At 41.3% G+C, this 26,767-nt stretch overlaps 1 protein-coding gene across 2 annotated transcripts in view; it reads left to right on the top strand.

The window, feature by feature from the left end:
* Positions 1–26,397, top strand: part of LOC128733409 (matrix metalloproteinase-2) — a 690,883-nt gene extending 664,486 nt beyond the window's left edge. For both annotated transcript variants that reach the window (XM_053826977.1, XM_053826976.1), the window contains 4 exons: positions 17,196–17,485; positions 17,551–18,357; positions 18,424–18,583; positions 24,140–26,397. In XM_053826977.1, the coding sequence (XP_053682952.1) occupies positions 17,196–17,485; positions 17,551–18,357; positions 18,424–18,583; positions 24,140–24,503 (1,621 nt within the window). In that variant the 3' untranslated portion in view covers positions 24,504–26,397. The remainder of the gene's footprint in view (positions 1–17,195; positions 17,486–17,550; positions 18,358–18,423; positions 18,584–24,139) is intronic.
* Positions 26,398–26,767: the final 370 nt, after the last annotated feature.

Here is a 26,767-nt window from a genome sequence, read left to right as displayed (position 1 = left end):
CAATAACATCTATCTGATTTCCACGTAAATGCACGCATACTAATGCAAACTACGTTAAATTCACGTAAATAGTACGGGAAAAGTTAGATGGAAAATAATCACATAACTTTTCACGTAATTTCGACGTGAAAATTATTTTGAGTGTACAATATAAAGTACAATAAAGTACAATCCAAAATAAAGCTTGAAGTCTAAATTCATCAAAAATTGAGTCTAATTTAGTCAAATTTTTCACAAATTTAACGTCCAATTTCACAATCAATATGGATTAAAATTTTAAGTAAAATTTCATGTCCAATTCAACTCCAATTTCAAATCTAATTTACAATCCAGCTTGCAAGGCAGACTGAAATAAAGCGTCTAGTCTAAATTGGTTCAAACTTAAGTCCAATTTCGTGCCCAATTGCAAGCCAACTTCAAGCAAAATTTGAAGCTTAATGCTAAATTCAAAGTCCAATATTAAATCCAGGCCTCCCAGTTGGCCTCGAAGTACGACTTTGACCTAATACGCCAACCAGCGTAGGCTCGAATCTCGACTGCTGGCTGCGAAATCAAATAAAAACATACCGAAACTGGAATGTTACCATCAAGCTTTGCTTTTTAACAAGTACAATTCAACGTCCAGTTTTAAGTATAATGTTGTGAAATTTCAAATTAAATATAACTCCTATTTAAAGTTCAATTTTCAAACCGCTTAGCTGGTTTCGAGGTACGATGCTGGTGCTGGTCTAACAAGCCAGTCGTCGTATTTTCGAATCTCGGCTAGGCGGTGCTACTAGATAGAGTCAGTAGAATTGTTGCACTAGCCCCGTAATTATCCTGTACTCTAATAGCCGGCTGTGAAGTCTGTCGATAAAGAAGGGTCAAGTCTTAGACAGACGGTTAAGCCCTAGGCTTTGCCTTTTTAAAGTTCAATTTTATACCCCTTCTCAAGTCCTATTTCATGTCTAATTTCAAGTTCAATTTTAAGTTCCGATTCCAAGTTTGGGCAATTTCGATTCCAATTTAAATCCAATTTCAAGTCCAATGTTGCACCCCACCTCACGCCATATTTCATGTCCAAATGCAAGTCAAACTTCAAATTCAATTTTAATCAATTTAAAGTTCAATTTAAAGTTTAACTTACTGTTCAATTTGCAGTAAAGCTTGGAGTCTAAACTGGTCCTAAATTAAGCCCAATTTCAAGTTTAATGTTAAGTCCAATGTCAAGTCCAATTTCAAGTAAAATATAATATAATTGAAAGTCCCATTTAAGTCGTTCTTCAAGTTTGAGTCATACCCCATCGCAAGTCCTATTTCATGTCTAATTGCAAGTCCAACTTCAAGCAAAATTCCAAGTTTAATGCTTAGTCCAATTTAACATCCAATTTTAAGTGAAATTTCGTGCAATTGAAGTCTAATTTTATACCGCATCTCAAGACCTATTTCATGTCCAAGTCAAGTCCAACTTCGAGCTCAATTTTAAGTCCAATTTCAAGTCCAACTTCGAGCTCAATTTTAAGTCCAATTTCAAGTTCAACTTACAGCTCAATTTGAAACAAAGTTTAATGGTCTAAAATTAAGTCCAATTTCAAGTCAAATTTAATATTAAATTCAAAAGCAAGTTCAATTTAACGTAAAATTTCAACTGAAATATTATAAAATCATCCAATTTAATGAATCATTTCAAGTCCTTCTGTTTGGTCCAAATCAGTAAAATCAGAGAGCAAAGAGTGGGACAGCCCTGATATCCCATTTCAAGTCCTATTTCATGCCTAATTTCTGTTCGAACTTGAAATCTAAATAGAAGTCCAATTTTAAGTTTGATTAAAAGTTCAAATTTTCAATTCGAGGTCAAGCTTCAAGTATAAAGTGGCCCAAATTTGATTTCCATGTCATGTCCAATTTCGTGCCAATTTTAAATCCAAATTCAAATTCAATTTGGAGTCAAATTCCAATTTCAAGTCCGTGTCCAAGGTCAAATTTAAATCCAAATTCAAATCTAATGTCAAACCCAATTTTATTTCTAGTTTCAAACCCAAAACGCTGGAGCACGTGTCACATCAAATTGCATCACGGAAAAACCCTGTAGAAAATTACCTCGTAGACCGACGCGTTTCAAACTTTTAGACAATAAAATATAACCCATTAGTAAGCTTTTGGCATATTTATTACATTCAACTTCAATACCGTACTACTTACTTTACTTTAGTGGCAACGGTCCGTTACCGATCCTGCGCCGAACGAATTATAGTCCTCCAGTACCGTCGGTCCTGGGCTGCCGTTCTCCAATCCCCACGAACACCAGCTGAACGTGCATCGTCTTCGACAGCACACACCCACCGGGTGCGGGGTCTGCCTCGGAGTCTACGGCCTCTTCCTGGTTCTCTGCTGAAAATAGTTTTGGCTACTCTTTCATCGGGCATTCTGGCCACGTGTCCAGCCCACCGCAGCCTGCCACATTGCACTACCTTCACTATATCAGCATATTTGTATACTTGGTACAGCTCGTGATTCATGCGTCTGCGCCACACTCCATTTTCCATTTTGCCACCAAGTATAGATCGCAGAATTTTACGCTCAAAAACCCCAAGCACTCGCCGATCAGCTTCCTTTAGCGTCCATGATTCGTGTCCGTAAAGGGCCACCGGGAGGATTAGTGTTCTGTAGAGCGCCAGTTTTGTGCGAATTTGCAAACTACGGGACTTCAGCTGGCTACGTAATCCGTAGAAAGCCCGATTCGCGGCTGCAACTCGTCGTTTCACTTCGCGGCTTACATCGTTGTCACATGTCACGAGTGTACCAAGGTATATAAATTCCTCCACTACTTCATATCGTTCCCCATCTAACTCCACCTCGGCACCAACACCACTTGAGCTCCCACGTTCCCTACCAGCAACCATGTACTTCGTTTTGGCGGTATTAATGGTAAGTCCCAATCTCGCTGCTTCCCTTTTAAAGGGCCTAAAGGCCTCTTCTACTGCTCTACGGTTGATTCCGATGATATCGACGTCATCCGCAAAACCAAGAAGCATGTGAGATTTCGTGATGATAGTTCCATTCCTTTCCACGTTTGCTCTTCGTAATGCACCTTCCAAGGCAATGTTGAATAGCAGGTTAGAGAGTGCGTCCCCTTGCTTCAGTCCATCCAACGTCACGAAAGCAGCTGAGGTCTCACCCGCTATTCTAACGCATGATTTGGATCCATCCAGCGTCGCACGAATCAGCGTAACTAGTTTCGTCGGAAAACCATGTTCTAGCATTATCTGCCACAGCTCATTTCGTTTAACTGAATCGTACGCCGCTTTAAAATCCACAAACAGATGGTGTGTCTGCAAGTTGTACTCCCGGAACTTGTCTAGCAACTGGCGCAGGGTAAACATCTGATCCGTCGTGGAGCGACCCTCACGAAAACCCGCTTGGTACTCGCCGACGAAGGACTCCGCTAACGGTCTCAGTCTGCAGAACAGGATACGGGAAAGCACCTTGTAGGCAGAATTGAGCAATGTAATTCCTCGATAGTTTTTACACTCCATTCGATGTCCCTTTTTGAAAATTGGGCAAATGAGGCCATCCAACCACTCCTCCGGCATTTGTTCTTCCTCCCAGATCCTGACAATGATCCGGTGGATTGCTTGGTACAGCCGCTCGCTCCCCGCTTTTAGAAGTTCAGCCGGGATACCGTCCTTCCCAGCAGCCTTACCGTTTTTCAGCTCACTGATTGCCTTCTTAACCTCTTCCTGTGTTGGTGGCTCCACAGCTTGACCATCGCTTACAATTTCTATCCTGTCCCTGCTGATCTCCTCATTTACCTCTCCATTCAATAGTGTCTGGAAGTGCTCCTTCCACCTGGCTGCTACCGCCGCTTTGTCGGTAAGCAGGTTGCCAGCACTATCATTGCACATCACAGGCATGGCAAAATTCCTGCTTCTCACCGTTTTATAGAAACTCCGTGTGTCGTTGCTGGCGTATCGCTCCTCTGCGCCGGCAAGCACGTGCTCCTCGTACTCGCGTTTCTTTAGACGATGGATTCTTTTTTCCGCAGCTCTAGTCTCTCTGTATCTCTCTCTGTTTTGACGCGTTGCCGCAGTGAGCATGCGACTCCTGGCCTGGTTCTTTTCGTCTGTCACTCTCTGGCATTCGGCATCAAACCAGCTGTTACGCTGTCTTCCACGCGTCGTGCCTACCACCTCTCTCGCTGTTGTTTGGATGGCACCATGGATGTTCCTCCACAGCCCATTTATATCTTCTTCTTCTACCTGCTGTTCTGCGATTCGCTGGTCAAGCTTCCTGGCGTACTCCACTGCAACGCCGTCTGCCGTTAACCGCTGGATGTTGAAACGCAGCGTCCTTTCAGTGCGAGCTTTCGCCGTGTTCGACAGCCTTGCGCGAATCTTACTCACTACGAGATAGTGGTCAGAGTCGATATTTGGTCCACGAAAAGACCGTACATCGATAACATCCGAAAAGTGTCGACCGTCAATCAAGACATGATCGATCTGAGAGCTAGAGTCTCCATTTGGATGCCTCCAGGTTTGTTTCCGAATATTCAAACGTGGAAAGTAGGTGCTACAGATGGCCATCCTTCTGGCCGCGGCAAAATTTATGAGCCTCAGACCGTTATCATTGGTCGACAGATGCAGGCTATGTCTTCCAATAACTGGACGGAAGAATTCCTCCCTCCCGATCTGCGCGTTTGCATCTCCGATGATGATTTTCACGTCGTGTTTTGGGCACTCTCCATAGGTCCTCTCAAGCTTGTCGTAAAACTCGTCTTTAGCATCATCGGATTTATCATTTGTCGGTGCGTATAAGTTGATTAGGCTATAGTTGAAGAATTTGCCCTTAATCCTCAACACGCATATACGGTCATCTACGGGCCTCCACCGGATAACTCGTTGCTTTTGTTTTCCCAACACTACGAAACCGACTCCATGTTCAGCTTTCTTACCGCCACTGTAGTAGATGTGGTACTTAAAAGAAGTGCCTGCAATAGGGTCTACTGCACGGAACTCCCTTTCTCCGGAATTTGGCCACCGAACTTCCTGAATAGCAGCGATCTCCACTCCGAGTTGATGCAGCTCTCGAGCAAGCAAGCCAGCCCGTGCCGGTTCGGACATTCCAGGTACCAAGTTTCCAATCGTTATCCCTTAATCGTTTCCTTGTCCCTTGCCGTGTCCTATACCGATTGTTCCGTCCTGAATTTCTTTGTTCGTTGTTCGTGGTAATTGAGTTTTCGGTATACTACCTCACCGGGGTCGCGATACCTACATCCCGCTGATGGGTCTGCCATCTTAGGTATAGCTTGCGGGATACAGCATTTCATATTCAGCCGCCCGTTACGAGACAGACGCTGTGTGAGCCGCCCCTCACCTGGAGAACAGGCGCTCTAGTTCGCACCTCCTAGCTTAGCTGCTTCAGTAAGTACATGAAGCATTTCCGGGTAAGGCCATCGACCGTCATCATTTGACTTAGATCTGCGTGGAGGCGCCAGGTGGGAGCTTGAGAGAGCCAGAGCTATGTTTGACGCTCCTTCCAGGTAACTCTCTCCATTTCATACCCCTTCAATACCGTAAAGGTGCGTTTAAACTGGACAATTTTTTGGCAACATGTGGAATGCAACATGCGATAGGCAACATGTAGCTAGTTGTTGGTCAATGTTGGTTCTGTTGCCACCTGAACGTTCGGGATACGTTGCCATGTTGCTTGGAAACATCGGGGAACAGTTTGGAAAAAGTTGCATGCCACATGTGGCCAATCTAAACGCACCTTAACCGTATGCTCGCACCTTACGCTTAACTCCACTCACAACATCTGACTGCAGCTTCTTCTGTATGGAAACCTACTTTTTCTTCCTGTCTTTTTCAGATTTGATTTCTTTCTGATACTTCCGTAGTGCCTGCTTCATAATAGCCCAGTTTTTTCCGTAGATCTGCTTGTTTATGGTACCGGTGGTCACGAAAGCCGCACTTCGTTTGCCATTTGAGCAAATCGCCTGCCAAATCATGTATTTCTTGGCAAGCTTTGAAAGTTTCTGCTTTCTTACTTCCACCAGAACATCAAACTTGTGTTGGACGGTGAAGAACAGTAGCCCCGGAAGCTGTCGGAAGTCCGCCTTGACGTAAGTCTCATCATTCGTCAACATCTATGTGTATAGTTTCCAGACCCGAGACTTTTTCACCGGCCCTCTGAACGAAAGACTTGAGATTCAACTTTTTGGCCACATCCGTAACCGAAGCATTGGGATTCCACTTAAACGCTTTTACGACACGCTTGTGGTCCTAATCACTAATAGAATATCCAATCTGACCGCATTTCTCCTTCCGTTTGATGCTCAGAGTTTCGTAGTAACGTTTAATCACACGACTCACCGCTAACTGCACGAATTCGAATTGTTTTCCAATGTCTCGATGTGAGTTGAGAATTTTCCAGGTGGCAGAGGTGCTTGTGCAAAATCAATTCGCGGCGTTGCTTTTCGGGTGACACCATTTTTTTCAATTTTCGAAAAACTGACAGCGATAAAAATATAATGTAAACAATACACTCTACTTCTACTGCTTCTACCCAAATTTTCCAGAGAAAATACCCAGTGGGTAATTTTCTACAGCGTTTTTTCCGTGATGCAATTTGATGTGGGAAACCCTTCAATGTTAACAAATCGTCATGATTAAACCCGAAAGTCTGTAGTTTTTAGTTTAGTCGACCGATATTTTTGTGAGAATTAAATTATTTGCATAAAAGTAGCTCCGCCATCCTACGATTACTTGATTTTTCTAGGCCACAAACATGCTTCTGAAAGGTCGGTGCTCTTCCTTCTGTCTATGGCTGGACACGCCAATGCCTTTGTTTCTTCACTTATAATATGAACATTCATATGGCAGTGCTCACCAAAGCAATAGTGGTGGGATCCAACGGAAATGAATTCTTACTACATAATACAAAAGTTTTCGATGTTTTGTTATTTTGATAGAATATTTTCAACTATTTTATATTTTTTCCGTTCCTGACAAGTTGAAGTCCTATTTGCCACATTTCAGCCAGTTTTAATGTGAACTTCCGGTCTGGCTTTATGGACTTCACATGTGCCGTAGAAGGCAAGCCATCGTAGGAGTATTAGGAGATATTATTGTCATTAACTTTTGGTTCCAGCACTCAACAAGTAAACGCAGCTATCATCAGCGGGATATAAAACGTAAGCGTACGGTTCCATTGTGCACAAAGTCGTCCATTTCGTCTCTTTACGATAGTCGCCATCGTCGTCGCGCTGCGACCCAAGGCAGATCCCGGCAAGGGAAAACGATGAAACACATTTGGAAACAATTTATTGTAATAATGTTAATGCTCGTAGTAAAATATGTATGCTCCCCAATATCCTTCATCTCCATCGTTTTATTACTGTCATCCCAACTATAAAAGCTAAAAAAAAAATGAAACCAGCACATCAGTTTAGTCGCCCATCCACGCTCCAAGGTTCATTGCGAAAGAAAAATTCAAATAAATTTAAGTGAGTCGAGAATATATTGCCAGCGCCATCACACGACTATGTATGTACGTACGTGCATGCCACTAGAAACGAATGCGAAATGAACAAATTTTATAGCTGCTCTGAAATGACGTCCGATCCCGTACACCCCCCGTCAATTCCTATGTGCGTTAAGTCCTAGATATCCTTCAACTGACTGAAAGTAGAGCAGACCTTCCGGGTGTTGTGTCTTTGGGGAAATTAGTAACAAACACTCCATCAAGTCCCACAAGAAATCATTTACAGCGATGATAAATTGGCTATAACTCAAAACATCCCAGCCCCATAAAGCATCGAGAAGGGAAAAGTAATTAGAAAGTGAAATAGTTTAAGTAATTAGCTAGCTCTGTTCCATCGACACTTGGAATACAACGAAAATCGCAACCAGACATTTTTTTGTCATTTTCGAAGATAATCCTCGGCAAACTACTTGTGGTGGATCTAACCAAAGTACCCACCCACCGTCTTCTTCATTCCCCCTTTTTCACACGCAACGAAAAACCGCAAGCGACTCGCTGTCTTAACCGACAAGTCGTGAAAGTGAGCATGAGCAGGGAAGTGGAAACGGTAACCGGATTACGGAAAATTATCCATGTTTGCGGGAACGAATTGTTGCGAAAGGATTTTAACTAATGGAAAGGTGATTAAAATCTGTTTTGCTTTCAGCTACTTAACACTTGATGTACAACCCAAGAGCTAGCTCTAAGACAATCTCACGCCTGTTGTCGATTTAGTGGCTAGTATTCTGTCTACAGATGCAAGGCACATCGGAGCTGAACTTCAATTTTCCGCTTTCTGGGTAGAAGAAACGCATCGCACTTAAAAACACTGACAAACGAGCGTAATAATTTTGTTAATTTTCAATTAAAATCAAGATGCTTCTCCTGCGGCGCCTTCTCGGTGCCATTTTCTCTATAATTTAGCTCGCATCTAAAGGGTGGATATATAGCGTTTGCCTTCCATGCTAGGATCCAAACAGACAGTATCTGCCGGCTCCCGGCACTCCTCCTTCGCTAGCCCAATTTTCCGAAAGTATCTTTCTCCTGTTCACACTTCTCAAGGGAAAAGTGTCAACCATCATCGTCTTTGGTCCTGGTCCGTTCAGACGCTGCTACTGCTGCTGCTGCTGTTGCCATCATGAAGTATGAAAAGTGGTTCCGCCCAGCAAATGAGTGTATAGCTGGCGCCGCACTCACGACCATTACAGCACTGAGGGTGTGTCATCATTTATGGGTTTAAAATTTGAATTATGTCGACAGCTTACCGTGCCAGATCCAGCTTAAGAGTTGCGTGAATAAAATGACGCTGTCATTTCATTATGTTGTCATCTCAGTCAGGAACGCAAATTTATTAGAATGTTTGCTACGAGCACGGTAGTAAATCGGTTATTATTTAAACATTTTAATCTCCACTTTAGCAACTAATCAACGTCAGCTGTGATGCCGACACGCGACACAATATTGAATTGTCTTAGTGAGAGCCATTTTAGCAAACCAACTTTTGTTATTTTAAATTGCAATCATTTTGGATATCTACTGTACTGGTAAACTTGGATACGTTAAGTCAATGACAATACTCGGAAAATATGATTCGAATAAACGGTGATTTCATCAACGAATGAGTGTAACGAATCTATAAATATGACAGCAGGGAAAAATATTTTACTACTATTGCAGTACCCATAATACCAATTATAATACTGAATCCAATTTTCAAATTAAGAGCACAGATTCAGAATGGCGTTTGACTCAAGTAGACGCTAGGCTTGATTAACAAAAATGCAAACAAAAGAACAAAATCAACTTATGCATTCCTTAAAACCCTGTTACTTAAATTCAAAATGTCAGTCAGCTACTTAAATGTTTATGTCAGTCGCACAGCTTTACTGCCAATTATGGAGTACCACAGGGAAGCAGCCTGCAGCCTTTACTGTTATCAATCTTTTTAACGTACGACTACGACTTCTATGATTTCTATACCGGAGTACAAACAAGGGAACCAATATGTAACGAAAAGTGATTACGTTTTGCACGTCTATAACTCATTCATTCGTCAATTGATTCTAGAGATATTGATGTCAATCGATTGGAAATTTTTCTAACCATCAATTACGTCACAGTAGATTATATACTAGCTGGTGAACAACTGAACAATGCGTGCCTCGCATACCTGCAGGCAGGGATGGTCCGACCACTTTGACTCAACTTTGATTCATTTGACAGTACCGTCTCAACCGAGCACAATTTGATTTGATATATGGTAGGGGAAGGGCGGTAAAGACGGACACTGCGGGAAAGACGAACACTTGCCATATTTCTTAAACAATAATTTTTTGAAGCAAATCAATGATGGGAAATGTTTCTATAGATTGAATTAACACTTTTGAACTAAACTGCCGATTTTTAGCAGCGTAGCTGACAAATTTATAAGCAAAACAAAGAAAAAATGCGTATATACACTAACCGATGTAATTTTGTGCGTGAAGAAAATAGTTGGTAAATCGTTAAAAAACAACATATTCATGCTAAACCGACGACAATGCGTTAGTTTGATCTTTCACTGAATATCCGTTGGAAACCTAGTGAATTTTTGAATATTCAGTAAAAAGTTATTGAAGTTTGAAAAAATTGTATCCAAGTCGGGAAAGACGGACACCCAACGGTAGGGAAAGACGGACACACAGATTTTGAACCCATTTTGCCCAACAACGATTTAACATTGCAAATACTTACATATTATATATGTAAAAGTAACCAGAAGTCATATAACAGTTGGAATGAGCCAACTTTTAGAAACAATTAATTCGTCACCAATTAAAATATTGAAGGAACCATTCTATTTTCTCGCTCAAAGGGGGGATCGGGAAGGGGGTTTTCCCAAACCAATTCTTTCCTAAATACATGATGAAATATGTTAATTTTTCTTAATACTGATAATTCAACGACGCGTGACACCTTTTTGCGAGTGTCCGTCTTTCCCATATCAAGTGTCCGTCTTTCCCGCCCATGCGCAGAAACTCTGATTTATACATGATGTTTATAATATTTAAAAAAGCATAAATTTTGGAAGAAATTTTCCAGCACACGCTGTAACTTTATTAGACAGAGACTTAAAGGTTCAGTTTGTATGAAAATTGGGATCGATACAGTTATATTTGAGTAGATATTGAGTCTTTGCCTTAAGGTGTCCGTCTTTACCGCCCTTCCCCTACATTTGTAGAACTAGTTATTATCTACAATTTTGCTGAAAAAAGTTTTGCTGCACCTTTAGTGAACGTTCATTTAGTTAGTAATGAGATACCAGCATTGTAATGTAACTCCGTAACTTCAAAAGATAGAGCAAAACTTTATTCAGCAAAATTGTAAATAATAACTAGTTCTACAGATACGTAACAAGACAGGCTCCGGTGTCTCGAAATGGGCTTGGGACTCTGCTCGTACGGCTGTCGGTGACCCCTCCTGATGCAGCAGCTGATGGCGACGGCTCCCGCATTCTCCAATATTGCAATGGTAACCTAACCAGCAGGTCCAGTTGGTGGTCGAATAAGCACACTTCACACAGCTGAACAGTGATGTTAAAAACTCAAAATCTCAAAACTCATCAAAAATGAAAATCAACTGTGAATTGTGTCAACTTGATCCTACGCACAAAAAACTCACGCGTGAGGTTTTCTGTTTGCATAGCAAGAAGCACAAATCTCACACATATTTCTTCCTGCTTGATCGCATTCTGCTTTACTTCAACTGCTACCCGGAGATATACACATATACATACAAATTCGTTGTTGAACAGCATAGGCATTATCTCGTGCAATACGTAACTGTGAGTGAGCGTAAGAGAATGAATCTCTAAATAAATCGTAAAGTTAAACTAAAACACACATTTAAACTACATGTTTATCTAATTCTTATTAGGTTTTTTATTTTCTAGTTAAGAAAATGTCGATTCCCGCGAAGGAAAAATGTAAATTCTGCCAATATGTTTGCCATCTTAATTTATGAATGTGTGCTAGCGTTTTCGCAGCTGATGTTTTCTCTGGCGGTTAATTCTCTTTCGCTCTCTGGTTCGTTGTGAAATGCCAGCTGTGGAAGAATTAAGCATAATGCTCAAAGCTGAATTTGGTTCACTCCGCATAGCAACAGAGACATCGCGTATAATAGCAAGAGAAATTCATATGTGAGTTTGGCGCTTCTGATCAAGGTTGAAATTTCATGGTGCTTGAAATCTCATTGAGTTTTTTGCTGCTATGAATTTTTCAATACTGCAGCTGAAGCTTTCCATTGCTTTTAATCAGTCGCCAACACACATTTCCTTGAAATTCTCACAATTTCTTACTCGGTGTTCCTGCTCCAAGCAGATCGGATACGGTTTCCTAGTTAGACGGAAAATAATTCGTCCAAATAGTGCTCCCATTATGGGCATGGGCGTAAGCTTTATGGTTCTGCCTCTTTTTCTCTAGCTGATCACTTATATGGCTGTATAAGAGTTGTAACCTCGCTGGCATCCACCATCAAGTAGTCCATAAACTCATCAAACTCCTTCACCGACGACTCAGTGAATGCTCGTTTGTATCGCACCTATTCGAGCTGGATACTAGCGAGTAGCTGTTCTACAAGCTCTTCCAGTAATGTTGCATTGTTCAAATGGTTTCGTTCGTTCGCAGCGTTAAGGTGATCACAAAACTGTTGAAAAGCCTTGCCGAAGTGCATCAAGGTATCAAGCCGTTCCTGTTTCGGCACCTCCAAACGCCGCTACTGCTGTAGTAAATCAACCACTCTTCTGGATCGCCTGAGAACGTAGGCAGCTTCTTCGGACGCAGTTGTCTCGCAGCTGCAATCTGTTACGCGTTTGGGGGTGCAATCGGTAAATTACCACTTTCGGAGTTTTGCCTCGCTCGGTCAACCTCGCCAACATTACTTCTAACTGCAAGTTCCGGGTTAGACTTGGAAAATATTGGATCCGGCAGTACCCTCGCTTGGTCCAAATCACCGAAACAAATGTTAGCTTCTTTGTTTAAGTTTTCCGAAATCGAATCTTCTACTGTGCCTCCCCGCATAGAACCGCTTCGGGAATAGTGATTGTTCAACTTTTCGCGCGTTCTCGATCTTCCACTAGAAAAGATGCATCGCGAACAGACATCTTCATCAGTCAGCAACAACTCCTGTTCCAAAACCTACTTTTCCTCTAGGAATTTTACGAGCATTTCTAGTTTTCTTCTGGAAATATCACTCTCGTGTTTCTATAACTCCTTCTCCTAGGACAGACGCTGTCTTTCCTTCTGTTATTACGTTATTTAGTTAAATTAATGCGGTGGTGGACATTCTATAAAAGTTGTAGCTGAGATAGTGTTTGTTTAACTACTACGACACGTATGTAAGGAGGCCGATTTGAATTAGAAAGTAACTGATTTGCGGTGTTTGAGAGCAAATCACATTAATATTCGCTTAGATCTAGACCACGAGATTTGCTTCCTAACCTTGAATAATTGGGATCGATCACCAAGATTGTGAGTGATGAAAACTTGTATAAAGAGAAAAAAGTTAACTAACGATTCTAATAATTGCAGCTTAAAGCGTAAATAAATATTTTCCGCTATAAACACTTGGTCATTCGAACAATAGTTTCTGATGCGAATCGGGTGGCTAATTTAAGAAATGTGTTGTCTCGACACTACTGTTGCGGATGCAACAAGAAAACAGGTTTTCCAAAATTTTAAATCTCGTATATTTCGCGTTACGCGATTAAAATTTTCCTACAATATTGGATTGTTATTATTTTTATATAATTACAGCGTATTTGTAAACTTACGTTTGTGCGCTTTTTAATGTTTACAGGAATTTAACCTTCGCGAATGCCGAGCTAGGACTTAGATCATTCCAACATCTAGATTCGTAAGCGAAGCACTTAGTTGAAGATACATTTTTAATTGGCATATAATTACTTACGTATGAGGAAATATAGACTGAGTAAGCTATTAGCTTTTTCTTGAGCAGAAATCACTTACTCTAACCTATAGATTGTACATTTTTAGATTAAGTTTAACTCACTTAATTAAACTTTAATAGACTTACTTTAGATTAAGCACAAATTGTAAATAGGTTGTAAATATTAGCACGTAAGAACTAATTAGTTTAAGTATAACTTTTATATGGTTTTGAAATCAGCAAAGTGAAATTTTAAATTAGATTTCCAATCACGGCACGTAAACAATCTTTTCCGATGACAAGACGTTTTAGCTCGATGACCATGATTTGCAGTTTTACGCAGCTGTCGCAATTGACAGTTCTATCGTTCCGAGAGTATGACGGTCGTAGCACGGTGAAGTGCCGCTTTGCCAATGAGATACGAGTAGGTGCAGCGTTGCACGAAGGGCATGCGCAACAACTACAGTCTGCCCATAAATGCACAACAGTCCCATCTGACTTTTCACCACTTTTGAGATAAACCTGGGAATCATCTTTAAATTAACTGTTCTTTCAATATTTCAAACAAAAAAGTTATGTTTGTTCCCAAGATGTTGAAAAAAATATCAAACTATGTCAGTCCCATATTACAAATAAACGCATAACAGTCACAGTAGTAAAAATATATCAATAAGCATCTGATTTTTGGAAATGCCTGGACTGATTCGACTGCAACAACTACCAAACGGAAGGCTTTATGGCCTAGAAGAACACTATTGAGGAGAATTTGGATCGGATGTACGATTCCGAAGTTACAGTGGGAATTAGTTCCGGAATATATGGGACTTGAACATAGAAGCTCCTTGAATCACAACAAACCCATCATTAGACACCTATAAATACACGGATTTGCAAATCTAGACTATTGGTAGTCGTATAAAGTGTTCAAGCCGTCATTGGCCACATCTAAACATGTCCGTGAATGTTCCAGATACCTCTACGGAGATCAGTTTCTGAATTTAACTAAAATACAACATGTGACATCTCTAAGTCGGTACTCGAAATAGCAAAACTAGTTTGAAATAGTTCATTTGTTGTCACATATAGTGTCCAGGATCACATTGGTCATACTCGGACATGTTCTGGGAGTGTTCCAGACACACGAGGAAAGCGACCAGCTTCTGAGTCAAACAAACCCCATCATGCTCTCTGAAAACTCAAGATAACAAATTACAATAAAAAGGAGGAAAGGCCAGGAAGAGATTTGAGTCAAAAACGGACATTTTGAACAATTGAATTGAACGAGTACGTGAATTATTAAAACAACAACGACATGTAGTCTTGAAAATACTGCCGAGTCCCGAGTCACGGACAACGCTATGATCAAGGCATGCTGTGACTGTTATGCGTTTATTCTTGCTTATTCAAGCACAAATAAACGCATATCAGTAACTTCGGCAGTTTTTCTAAGTTTTGGTATACATTTTAGGTCACTTGTAAACAAATTGCTTGTAAAAGTATTCTGTTATGTACATTCAAGTGATTTTATGACGATTTGGACGATTTGTTTGCAAAATCGATTCAATATTTAAAAAAAATTGTCGTGGCTTCAACAGCGTTTTTCGTAGTTGCACGTTTTTGCAGATGTGACTGTCTTCCATTTATGGGCAGTACAGCTAAGATGACAGCCTCATTACGAGACTCGGTAGCGTGGCCCTAGTAAGGCAACCTACCTAAGCCCATTTCCACTATGAACATTCAAGAAAGTTCTACTCGGAACTTTCGGCATGAACAATCTGTATTTCGTGTTCGACAACAGGGTGTTGCTGGAACTACTGTTTCCCGAAGGTTCGGCATCGTGGCATTGCAAAAGATCTGTTGCAAAGGTGAGAAGGTGTGGAAAATCCATTTAATGTTAGCAGAGCAGTAGAGTGACCAACGAGTTGTTGCATTCGGTGACGATCAACGATTGTATGTATTTATCAAGGCTTAAGGGCCGTTTCTTCAACAACACCACCATAAACGTGCACTGTTTACACGAGGATAGACTTGACGACAAGAACCCCAGTAAAACACTTTAAGTCCATTTAGTTGAAGCAACCGAATTAAGACTGAAATTAGTCATATTTCGGTTACCACAACAACTTTGTAACAACAGTGCTAGTAGGGAAGGAAGCGTTCCATGTGCAGGTGAAGACAACGTACGATAGCTGTTCGCCACGGAACATCAAGATCAACATCGAGGATATGAACGCCCAGATCGACAGGGAAGCGATGTGTAGACCCGTGATCGGGCCCCATAACCTGTACAACTTTGCAGCTTCCAGAGTCCTGGTAATCAAAAGCACTTTCATTCCCCGCAAAAATATCCACAAAGCCACCTGAAAATCACCTGATCAACGAACACTGCATTCAATCGACCATATTCTTATCTAAAACCGGGGGTGGATATCGACCTAGAAGAAGGACAGAGATCGTGAAGAGTAGAACAACTATTCCGGGCTAATGAGACTAGCGCCCCTACGGTACAGTATAATCTCAAACTGTACAATATCTCTCGGTGCCGCACCAGCAGAACAACCACACCTCCCACACCAGCCCAAAGAAGGTCGTTTAATGGCTGACGATCAGCGAGAAAGGAACATCCAACGGGGAGATACGTTGTATACAAAGTTCCTGCAGGAAGTTGCCGGCTTCATTAAGAATTATCAAACGAGAAAGGAGTGGTCTTTTGGCCCGATCTGTTCTTGGCTCGTTATTAAGAGATCACTAGAGGAGATGGACCGGCTGAAGATAAACATTGTATCGAAGGCCGTCAATACTCCCAACGTTCCCCAGTTGCGACCAATATTTTTTTTGGGAAACCGCAAACGGAGGAGCTACTCCAATAATTTCGAGGACAAAACGGAGAAACAGCTGGTCGTCCGATCAGTCTCAGTTCTACTACAACTTTAAACGGATCTTTTGTATGAAATAATTTAACCAAATTTAAAAGCTACTGCTAAATTTAACTTGGTACTAGATATGCCCCTCTTATTAAACATCCAGACATTGTATATAAATGTTTTACTTTCATCGAAATTGGATCAATCTAGCTAACAAAGTTAACAATAACGCATTTATTTCAAATAGTGGAACAACTTAAAAGTAATCAATTAAACTAACTTCTCAAAATTCATAAAATTCAGATCTAATCCCATACCATAGCAAACAAATGGCTGTCGCGGTTGCTCCATATACCCTCGGCATGCTGCAACGCAGCCATTCGTTCGAATTATTTGATTTGCCAAGTTGACAAATCCGTTCCACAAAATTGTCCAATTTTGTGCTCCGTCTAAATCTACGCTGATGACCAGGCGTTGCTGACCCTACAACCTACACGGTCGTTAGTCGGAACCCATTTGTCTATTCTCTCATCGTGTGCTATTCGATATCCAAATAATGGAACTAGTACTAAATTGGTTCATTTCTTTCGTGATTGATACTAATAAATCAATGTGAACGGTCGCTCGATGAATGTCGGCTATAGTCTGCATGCGGGTTCCGCATCTTTCAAAGCATTGTCCACCCGATGTTTAGTTGATTGGGTTGTTGATGAAATAGCGAGGGTTAATAAAAGGATGAACTTCTTTTTTAGAAAAAAAAAGACCGTTGTCAACACTTAATAGTTGGATTGCTCTTCTGTCAGCAATTGCTGCAGAGGCATAACAATTTATTATACATTTTCCCCCTAAACTTTATAAGACGTACGTATGACTAAATAACATCTGAATTTTTCTCTTTCCTTTCAGTTTGGTGAATCAATCAATGGTAGATTTGGACGCTGGTCAAGTGAGACGAGTCCTGCACGAAGCACTGGATCTATGGGCTCAGAATGCCAATCTAACCTTTCGCGAGGTATACAGCAGTGAAGCAGATATTCAGGTGTTGTTTGCCCGTCAGTTTCACGGCGATGGATACAGGTTTGATGGGCCTGGAAAAATTCTAGCGCACGCTTTTTATCCCGGGACCGGCATCGGCGGAGATGCTCACTTTGACGAGGAAGAAACGTGGCTTTTGAATGAACCACTCGGAACGGATGGTAAGATGGGCGGGGTGAATCTTACAACAGAAACATTGAATAATGGATTTATTAATCCCTTTCAGGAACTCGTCTATTTGACGTTGCGGTTCACGAGTTTGGTCACTCTTTAGGATTAGGACATTCGTCTGTAAAAGATGCTATCATGTTTCCCTGGCATCACGTTTCTTATCGTGGTAAACATACCATTCCGGAAGACGATCGACATGGAATTCAAGGCATCTATGGTCCAAAAAAGAAAACCTATGGCCGAAATCCAGAAAGGCATACGCCAACAACGACCACAACTACAACTACTACAACTCCTGTTCCTCCTCGAAGACCATCCACCAAAAGGTACTACCCCCGCAAGGACCAAAATGGACACCCGTGGGAAGATTTACCGCCGGACAATCCAGTGCATCCTTGGAGACCAACCACGACAACTACCACCACCGAAATTCCACGACGCCGTGTTTACTACCCGGATCGACCGCGCGGAGTCGGAACAGATTATCCGACGCCTCGAGTGCACCACGAAGAACATCCATATACCCACGAACCAGACACAGATTCTCCGAGGCACATTCCGACACCGACTAAAGTCCATCATCATCACCACCATCATCATCATCCTCGAACTCAGCATCCAAACACGCGACCCCCATTGCCACGAGTGCCAGACCCTTGCGACACTAGCTACGACGCGATCACACTGATCCGGAATGAACTGTTCATCTTCAAAGATCGCTACATGTGGCGAATTTTCGAGAACGACGTTCAGAACCGACCACCGATCGAGATCGATCGTATGTTTTTCGGGCTGCCGAAGGACTTCGAACGAATCGACAGTGTCTACGAGAACAAACACCAGAAGATCCTGTTTTTCATAGGTATTGAAGTTCTGAACTATTGTGATGTAATGTGATTGACTGACGTTTTTTATCGAATACCAATAGGAAAGCAATATTATGTCTTCAATTCTCAACACCTGGAGCCAGGATACCCGAAACCGTTAACGCATCTCGGTCTGCCGGAAAGCATCGAACGGATTGATGCCGCACTCGTTTGGAGCTACAATAACCGAACGTATCTCTACAGTAGTCGACTATATTGGAGGTATGTGAACGCTGTTATTAGAAATAGTGAACTTATTCAAAAAATGCGTAGGTCCCCGTGAATAATTGGTAGCAAATAACCGAAATTGATTCAATTTTCTACTAAAAATCTGGGTTTGTATTGTGCTTTGCAGCTGTACCTGGGTTAATCCAGATTATTTTCTCTAATGCCAATGTATATGACAAAACAAAACGGCAACATTGCAGTTGTCACTCCATCTCTTTCTCACTCACAGCATTCGCATTGCCGCACTTTTTGTGCCAGTCGCACTTTTAGACTGCGGTGTCCAGTAAGGTGCCAAATGCGGGATACATTTTAAGAGCATTCTGGGTAGTTTTGATAGAGTTTTAACTAAATCCAACCAATTTGTATATAAACCCATTTAAGAGTGTAGGGCTTATGAGGTTTGCTTTTATATAAATTTTATTTTCAACTTCGGTAGAAATCTGAATATAGCCCATCGTCGAAGACCCGTGTAAAACGAAGATAGGCTGGTCTCTTATTATTCCGGGGTCACTCTGGCTCGCTCTACCGGCCATGATACTCCTTGCGTGCATTTGTGTTAGAGCTAATATTCATACCACCACCAATGACGTAAAATCAACAAACATTTTTATGAAAAGTTTACCACCTTCGCTAATAGGAGTGTTACGGATAGTGACGTATAACGTTTATAGTAAAGATTTGTAAAACGCGGTGGGTGGTGCTGTACGCCGATCGTGATATCTCTGATGTCAATTAACCAATAAAGTTGATTTTTGGTACATTGTTAGCATGTGGTATAACTTTTGATCAACTACCAGAAATCAACTTTATTGGAGAATGAACAGCTGAGATATCGCGATGGGCGTACAGCACCACCCACCGCGTTTTACAAATCTTTACTGTATGTGGAACAATAACAGAGATGCAAATCTTCTTGTTAAAAAGACCTTCTCGACCGAAGAAGATATTCTAGTGAATCTTTTCATAGGCCCGTAATAATACTTCAAACTGTTGGCAGCACTTACGCTACGTGATGCGCGAATACACCCTTTTCGTAAGGGACAATATGAAAGTAATTTTTTTTTCTCTACATTGCAAATGTATATCTTGATTAATAGACACGTTATCTGTTTTACTCCGATGTAATAAATACGTTTCCGCGGATTTCTCAAGTGTTTTCGTATTATCGATGATTCCCTCCTGTTCGCTAACAGGTTATGGGCCCAGCGTGTAAGACCGCGAAGAAATTTGTGACGCCGGACAGTGATTTTATTTTGATTTGCTGTGCTGTATCCCGTGAGTGAAGATTTTGTTAAAATGGCCGACCAACCACGATTTCCACTCCCGAAGTTGAACAACCAGAATTATCAGTCCTGGAAGTTCAAAATCGAAATGCTGCTCATTCGCGATGAGCTGTGGCATGTCATTTCGGAGCCGGTTCCGGAGCCTATAACAGAAGCGTGGACAAAAGCGGATATGAAGGCTAGAGCGACAATCGGTTTGTGCATTGAAGACAGCCAGACAAGCCTGATTCGAAATTGTGCAAACGCGAAAGATGCTTGGAAAGCATTAAAAGACTACCACGACAAATGCTCGGAAGTGTACCTTCTGAAGAAGCTGACTCGCCTGGAATTGGCAGAAAACGGTAATATGGAGCAACATTTACAAACGTTCACAGATTTGTTGCAGCGTATTGCAGATGCCGGTGAAGCAATTCCAGCGAAGCTGCAGGTGGCTATGCTGTTGTGTTCTGTTCCTGAATCATACGACCCGTTAACGACTGCGCTGGAGCAACGATCGCGAGAGGAATTGACCTTGGACCTGGTAAAATCGAAGTTGCTTGCCGAAGCAGAAAAACGAAGAGAGAGGCATGGAATTGTCACCGACAATGGTGAAAAAGCGCTACGAACAGATTTTCGCAAAAATCATGTTGGTACCGGCAGCAACAACAAAGAAACTCGTCACTGTTTCCACTGTAAGAAGCCCGGTCATCTGAAGCGTAATTGTCGTAGTTGGAAAAATCAGTTTGGTTCGGATTCTTATAAGAAAAACGAAGCGTCGAACAAACCGAAAAAGGAAGAAGAATGTAAAGTAAAACAAGTCAGTGTTAATGATGCTCCACTTGCGTGGATGGTAAATTGCGGAGAACATTCGTGTTGGTTTATCGACAGCGGTGCATCTCGTCACATGACAGGTGACAGAAAATTTTTCGAAGTGTTTAATACAACAGAAGGAAAAAATGTTTTGTTGGCCGATGGTGAAAAGGCACAAGCTGTTGGATCTGGTCAAGGATCGATTGTTGGCGTAAACGGTGATGGTAATGCCGTTGATATTGAACTACGCGACGTGCTTTTCGTGCCAAAGTTGACAAGTGGTTTGATTTCGGTGAGTACCCTTGCATCTAAAGGTTTTAGTGTTGTATTTTTCGGCGATCGTTGTGAAATTCGTAATCAACATGGAACGGTTTCGGCGGTAGCGATACGCCGTGGTAGTTTGTATGAATTGTGCACTCCGGAGCAAGCAATGATAGGTGTACAGTCATCTCACTCAGCCAATTGCCAGCACACATGGCATCGTAGACTCGGTCATCGTGATGCGGATATGATTCGAGCAATTTCGGCAAAGGGGTACGCTGATGGAATGAAGTTGGTAGATTGCGGAATAAAAACAGTCTGTCGTTGTTGCTTAGAAGGCAAAATGTCTCGTGTTCCATTCCAAAAGCAGGTTGATCGCGGATCAAAAGAAAAACTCGATCTTGTGCATACCGACCTTTGTGGGCCGATGACGGATACACCAAGCGGAAATAAATATTTTCTCACTCTCATTGACGATTACACTCGGATGACGTTCCTCTACTTGCTGAAATCGAAGTCAGAGGCGGCGGAGAAAATTAAAGGTTTTGTGCAGTTTTGCAAAACGCAGCTTGGTAAGACCCCACGGATTATTCAGTCAGATAACGGAGGCGAATATACAGGGAAGGATTTGCAAAATTACCTCAGGAGCGAAGGAATTTTGAGCCAGTTTACTGTCCCGTATTCCCCTCAACAGAACGGTTTAGCGGAGAGGAAGAACCGTTATTTGAAGGAGATGACGATGTGTATGTTATTGGAAGCAGGCCTTGACCAACGATACTGGGGTGAAGCAGTGTTGACAGCGACCTACATTCAAAATCGTTTGCCATCCAAGTCAATTGGAATGAGCCCGTTTGAAAAGTGGTACGGCAAGAAACCTTCCTACAAACATTTTAGAATTTTCGGATGTGAAGCGTGGGTGCAGATTCCTGCAGAGAAAAGGAAGAAATTCGAAGTGAAAGCTCGTAAATTAGTGTTCGTGGGTTACTCAAACCAACAAAAGGCATATCGTTTTCTTGACAAGAACAGTGATCGCATAACAATCAGTCGTGACGTAAAATTTGTAGAAGACTTGCAAATGAACAAAATTTGTGATGAAACAGTGCTAAACGATAAAAATGAAAAGGCAGAGTCTGAAATTAATTTGGAACCGCTAAGAAAGTGCCGTGACGAACTTGATCAAGAAGATGATATGCAGGGGTACGATACCGCTGAAGATTTATATTACGGCGAAGAAGAGCCAGAACAGTACGAAAGTGATAGTGGTAGCGATGCACAACCGCAAGGCGAATCGCGAGTGACAAGAGGTGTTTTGCCTGCAAGGTTTAGCGATTACGTGATGGGATTAATAGCAATGGAGCACGAAGAACCAGCAACTTTCAAAGAAGCTGTCGAAAGTGACGAAAAGGATGAATGGTTAAAGGCTATGAAGGATGAATACGAGTCATTGATCTCAAGCAACACTTGGGAGCTAGTTGATCGACCGGTTAATCGAAATGTCATCGGCTGTAAGTGGGTCTATCGAAAGAAGTTGAACGCGGATGGCAACGTTGAAAGGTTTAAAGCAAGGCTTGTTGCTCAAGGATTCAGTCAACGCTTTGGCACTGACTATAATCAGATTTTCGCGCCAGTCGCTATGCAGTCAACCTTGCGTGTACTGTTAACGGTCGCAGGAAAGCGGGAAATGGCAGTGAAGCATCTGGATGTCAAGACAGCTTACTTGTACGGTACACTGAACGAGGAAATCTACATGCGACAGCCGCCAGGATTCGTTGTGCAGGATAAGTCAAACCAGGTTTGCAGATTAAAGAAAAGTCTTTACGGCTTGAAGCAAGCAGCTAGAGTTTGGCATCAAACGATTACCGATATTCTACTGGAGCTTGGCTTCAGTCAATGCAAGGCTGATTCGTGTCTGTACAGAAAACATGTTGACGGGAAACTGTGGATGTATCTGCTACTATACGTCGATGATATCCTTGTTGTATGCGAGCAGGAGGAGGCGATAAAGAACGTTGAAAACGCTTTACAAGCGAAGCTCAAGATTTCCAAACTGGGAGATGTGAATTGTTTTCTGGGAATTCGTATTCAAAAGGACAAAGATGGTTTCTACAGTCTTAATCAAGAATGCTTTATACGAAAGATTGTTAAGCGTTTTGGTTTGGAGCAATCAAAGAAATCCAAATATCCAATGGACCCTGGATACTTCAAGTTAAAATGTGACAACCAGCTAAAGGATAACAACGATTATCACAGTCTAATTGGATCTCTGCTCTACTTAGCATCAAACAGTCGACCGGATATAGCAGCTTGCGTGGGAATCCTAAGTCGAAAAATCAGTTGCCCGTCGAACGCCGATTGGATAGAAGCCAAACGGATTGTGCGCTACTTATTGTATACGGCAGAATACAGACTCTGTTTAGGAAACGCGAAATCTGATTTCAAGCTTGTTGGTTACTGCGACGCGGATTGGGCAGGAGATACCAGCGACAGAAAGTCATGCAGTGGTTTTGTGTTTCGTATAGGAGGAGCTACAGTTACCTGGGCCAGTAGAAAACAAACTTGTGTTACAACTTCAACAATGGAGGCCGAGTATGTCGCATTATCCGAGGCAGCACAGGAGTTGGTATGGTTACGAAGTTTGCTGGAAGAATTGGACGAAAGGCAGATTGGTACTACAATACTGTATGAAGACAACAAAAGCTGTCTGGACTTTGTTGCACTGGATCAGCAGAAGAAAAGATCCAAGCACATTGACACAAGATACCATTACACTCGTGAGCTTGTATCTAAAGGAACAGTGGAGCTACGGTACTGCCCATCAGACGAGATGATAGCGGATATCTTCACTAAACCTTTGGGTACGACGAAGGTGAAGAAGTTTGCGGCCGAGATTGGACTGGCTGCTGGTTAGTGGACGTTGGAGCTGAAGTGTGAATTCGCGAGGAGGAGTGTTGGCAGCACTTACGCTACGTGATGCGCGAATACACCCTTTTCGTAAGGGACAATATGAAAGTAATTTTTTTTTCTCTACATTGCAAATGTATATCTTGATTAATAGACACGTTATCTGTTTTACTCCGATGTAATAAATACGTTTCCGCGGATTTCTCAAGTGTTTTCGTATTATCGATGATTCCCTCCTGTTCGCTAACACAAACACAGTTATTCTGATTATTTTCAACACTTTCATGTCCTGACTAACCAAACTACACTGTTGCAGGTTCGACGAGGATGCAAATCACGTGGAACTGGACTACCCGAGGGATATGTCGATGTGGAAGGGCGTCGGTTACAACGTCGATTCCGCCTTTCAATATCGGGACGGCAAAACGTACTTTTTCAAGGGCAAAGGCTACTGGCGATTCAACGATCTGCGAATGAGCGTCGACCATCCTGACCCGCACCCGTCGGCCCACAAGTGGATGAAGTGCCAGCGGATACCGAAACAGCGGGAGCCAATTATCGACATCACCACCGAGGAAACGCAAGTCAGCGCAGGCTGGACGCTAACTAGTTGGAGCATCCTGCGTAGTTTAGCCCTAGCTCTGTTTGTGGTAATTAGGTTAAATGAAACGCTTCTTTAGACATTTAGGGTACGGGAGGGTATTTTCAGCCTACTTCTAAATTCAACCTACATTCCTTTCCTTTCCGTTGGGCTTTTCTGAATTAATACTTTGCCACTGCATAACTACGCTGAAAAGCTGTCATACGCCTGATTATGTAATAACTATCAAAAATGTAAGTAATCTGTAGAGTGACTGTAGACAGAATGGCGACCATGCCATCTTAAATGTATGCAATGCCTATTTGCCGATCTCGCTCTCTTTGCTGCGCATTCTACACGTTTGGTTGGTCATCTACTCAATTGGAATGGCACTGACAGACAGATATCATTCCAATTATAACAGTGTCGTCACTCTTTATATAGTCACTCTAGTAATCTGCTGTTTTCGAACAAATGAACATCAAAACCTGCATGTTCTCGAAAAGCACTTAACTTGGCCTGATAATTAAAAGCAAGCACTTTCATGTGACCTCCTGGTGATAGTTTAAACGCATTTTTCACATATGCCAATTTAATATATTAAACAAATAATCCAAATTCTTTACAACAGGAAGGAACACAAAAATTCTATTCTGACATGAAAAAATAAAGTAATTTTCTAGCATATTGAGTAAAACGCCCTACTAAATTAATTATATTGCCGTTATCACAGAGACTGCATGTTCACGATTGGCTAATGGGAATTATTGTAAATTTATAATAGTTTAATGTATAATTAGTTTGTACTACACTGTGCCGAAGACTGTAGAACAACCACACTTCTTTTCATTAAGGAGAAACACAAAAATTCTATTTTGACATGAATTTTTATTCACTAACTGAAAATTCATCTCGATTTTAATCGCAGCCTAAACAAACTGATACCTATGCGTCACTATTCACATGGGTAAGGCAAAAGTGACCTTTCTAGCATATTGAGTAAAACTCCATACTAAATCCGCATCACCTATCGCTTTATTCCTAAGATTGCTGTGCTGTGCTGAGTGCTATGGTTAGTATCATACAGGCGCTTACCTGCCTCTGCAAAAAGATTGCCAATATGCAGAGAATAGAATCGATAGGCTGAAAATAACCGCCGCAAGCTCATTATTTATCGAACCTACAATTCAAATTTTAAATCGTTTTATTAATACCAAAATGCACTCAGTTTAGGAAATTTTAGCAAACGAATTGATATAAAAAATTTATATCGAATGAATAGAGTTTCATCATAATTCATAAATATAGTTTAGGCTGCCGCCTAATAGGCTGGAAACAGGTCTTCTGCCCTATCGACAAGACACATTGTGACTTTGCCTTTGATACGATTAAATTAGCTCCTAATTGTACAATTACATCTAGGTTTGAATTACGAAAAGCTTAAAGCATCTGAAAATGAAACGAACAGATCACTGCCGCAGTCCAAGTATTTTCCCATCACCATGACAAACAATTTAAGTTCGTGCAATATTTCGAAAAACCAAATTAGAAATTAACAGTAATTCAGTGAGCCGACAAAAAGTTCCAAAGTAGGAATTATTTTCAAATTTTACTAGCTCTAAGGCAAATTGTGTAAAATACAATATCAGCAATTGTAAAAAATAAACGCACTAAGTTAATTCACATACCATTTTCTAGGTTTTAATGTAGGAAAAATCAAATCAACCGACCAGTCAGAATTGAGTTCGATCGCGCTGTGATAGGCGAGTTTTACGGTATCCTAACATTTATAAAACGGTCACATTTTTGTTTACGTTGGCTACAGCGAAAGTGCCTGCCGCGGGTACACTGATATTATACCGATCTTTGGTTACTATTTACTTGATCCTCTTTAAACACTAGTAATATTTGTCATTCGGGCATCACTGACGCAGTTGTATCGGAAAGAATATGAATAAATTTTGAGTTATATAATAAAAAATATCATACAATTATGGAACTATTTTTTATATTTTCTCTGTGAAAATAAATGAATAATAATAAATAATAGAAAGTACCTCAATTCGGAATTATTGAACATATCACACTCCTTTTTCGATGTTCTGACTTCTAGATAGAGCATATTTATGAAATGAAATACAGCACACCCAAAAAAACCCAAAAGTTTTGAATATCTTTTCTTTTTCTTCATTCGATTATGAGAATTTATATCCCAATGCGTTCAATTTGTGTTCAAAGTGTTATATAAACATATGTGGTGGAGCGCAAATAGAGATCTTAAATTTATACTCGACTTGATGTTCACGAAATCCTTCTTTGGAAGACTAAAATTGTTCCCACAGTATTCTATAAAAATTTACCAGG

Source organism: Sabethes cyaneus, chromosome 2, assembly GCF_943734655.1.
Source record: "Sabethes cyaneus chromosome 2, idSabCyanKW18_F2, whole genome shotgun sequence".
NCBI lineage: Eukaryota > Metazoa > Arthropoda > Insecta > Diptera > Culicidae > Sabethes > Sabethes cyaneus.
The sequence above is the reverse complement of the archived record's forward strand: the minus strand, read 5'-3'. Positions and strand labels throughout refer to the sequence as shown.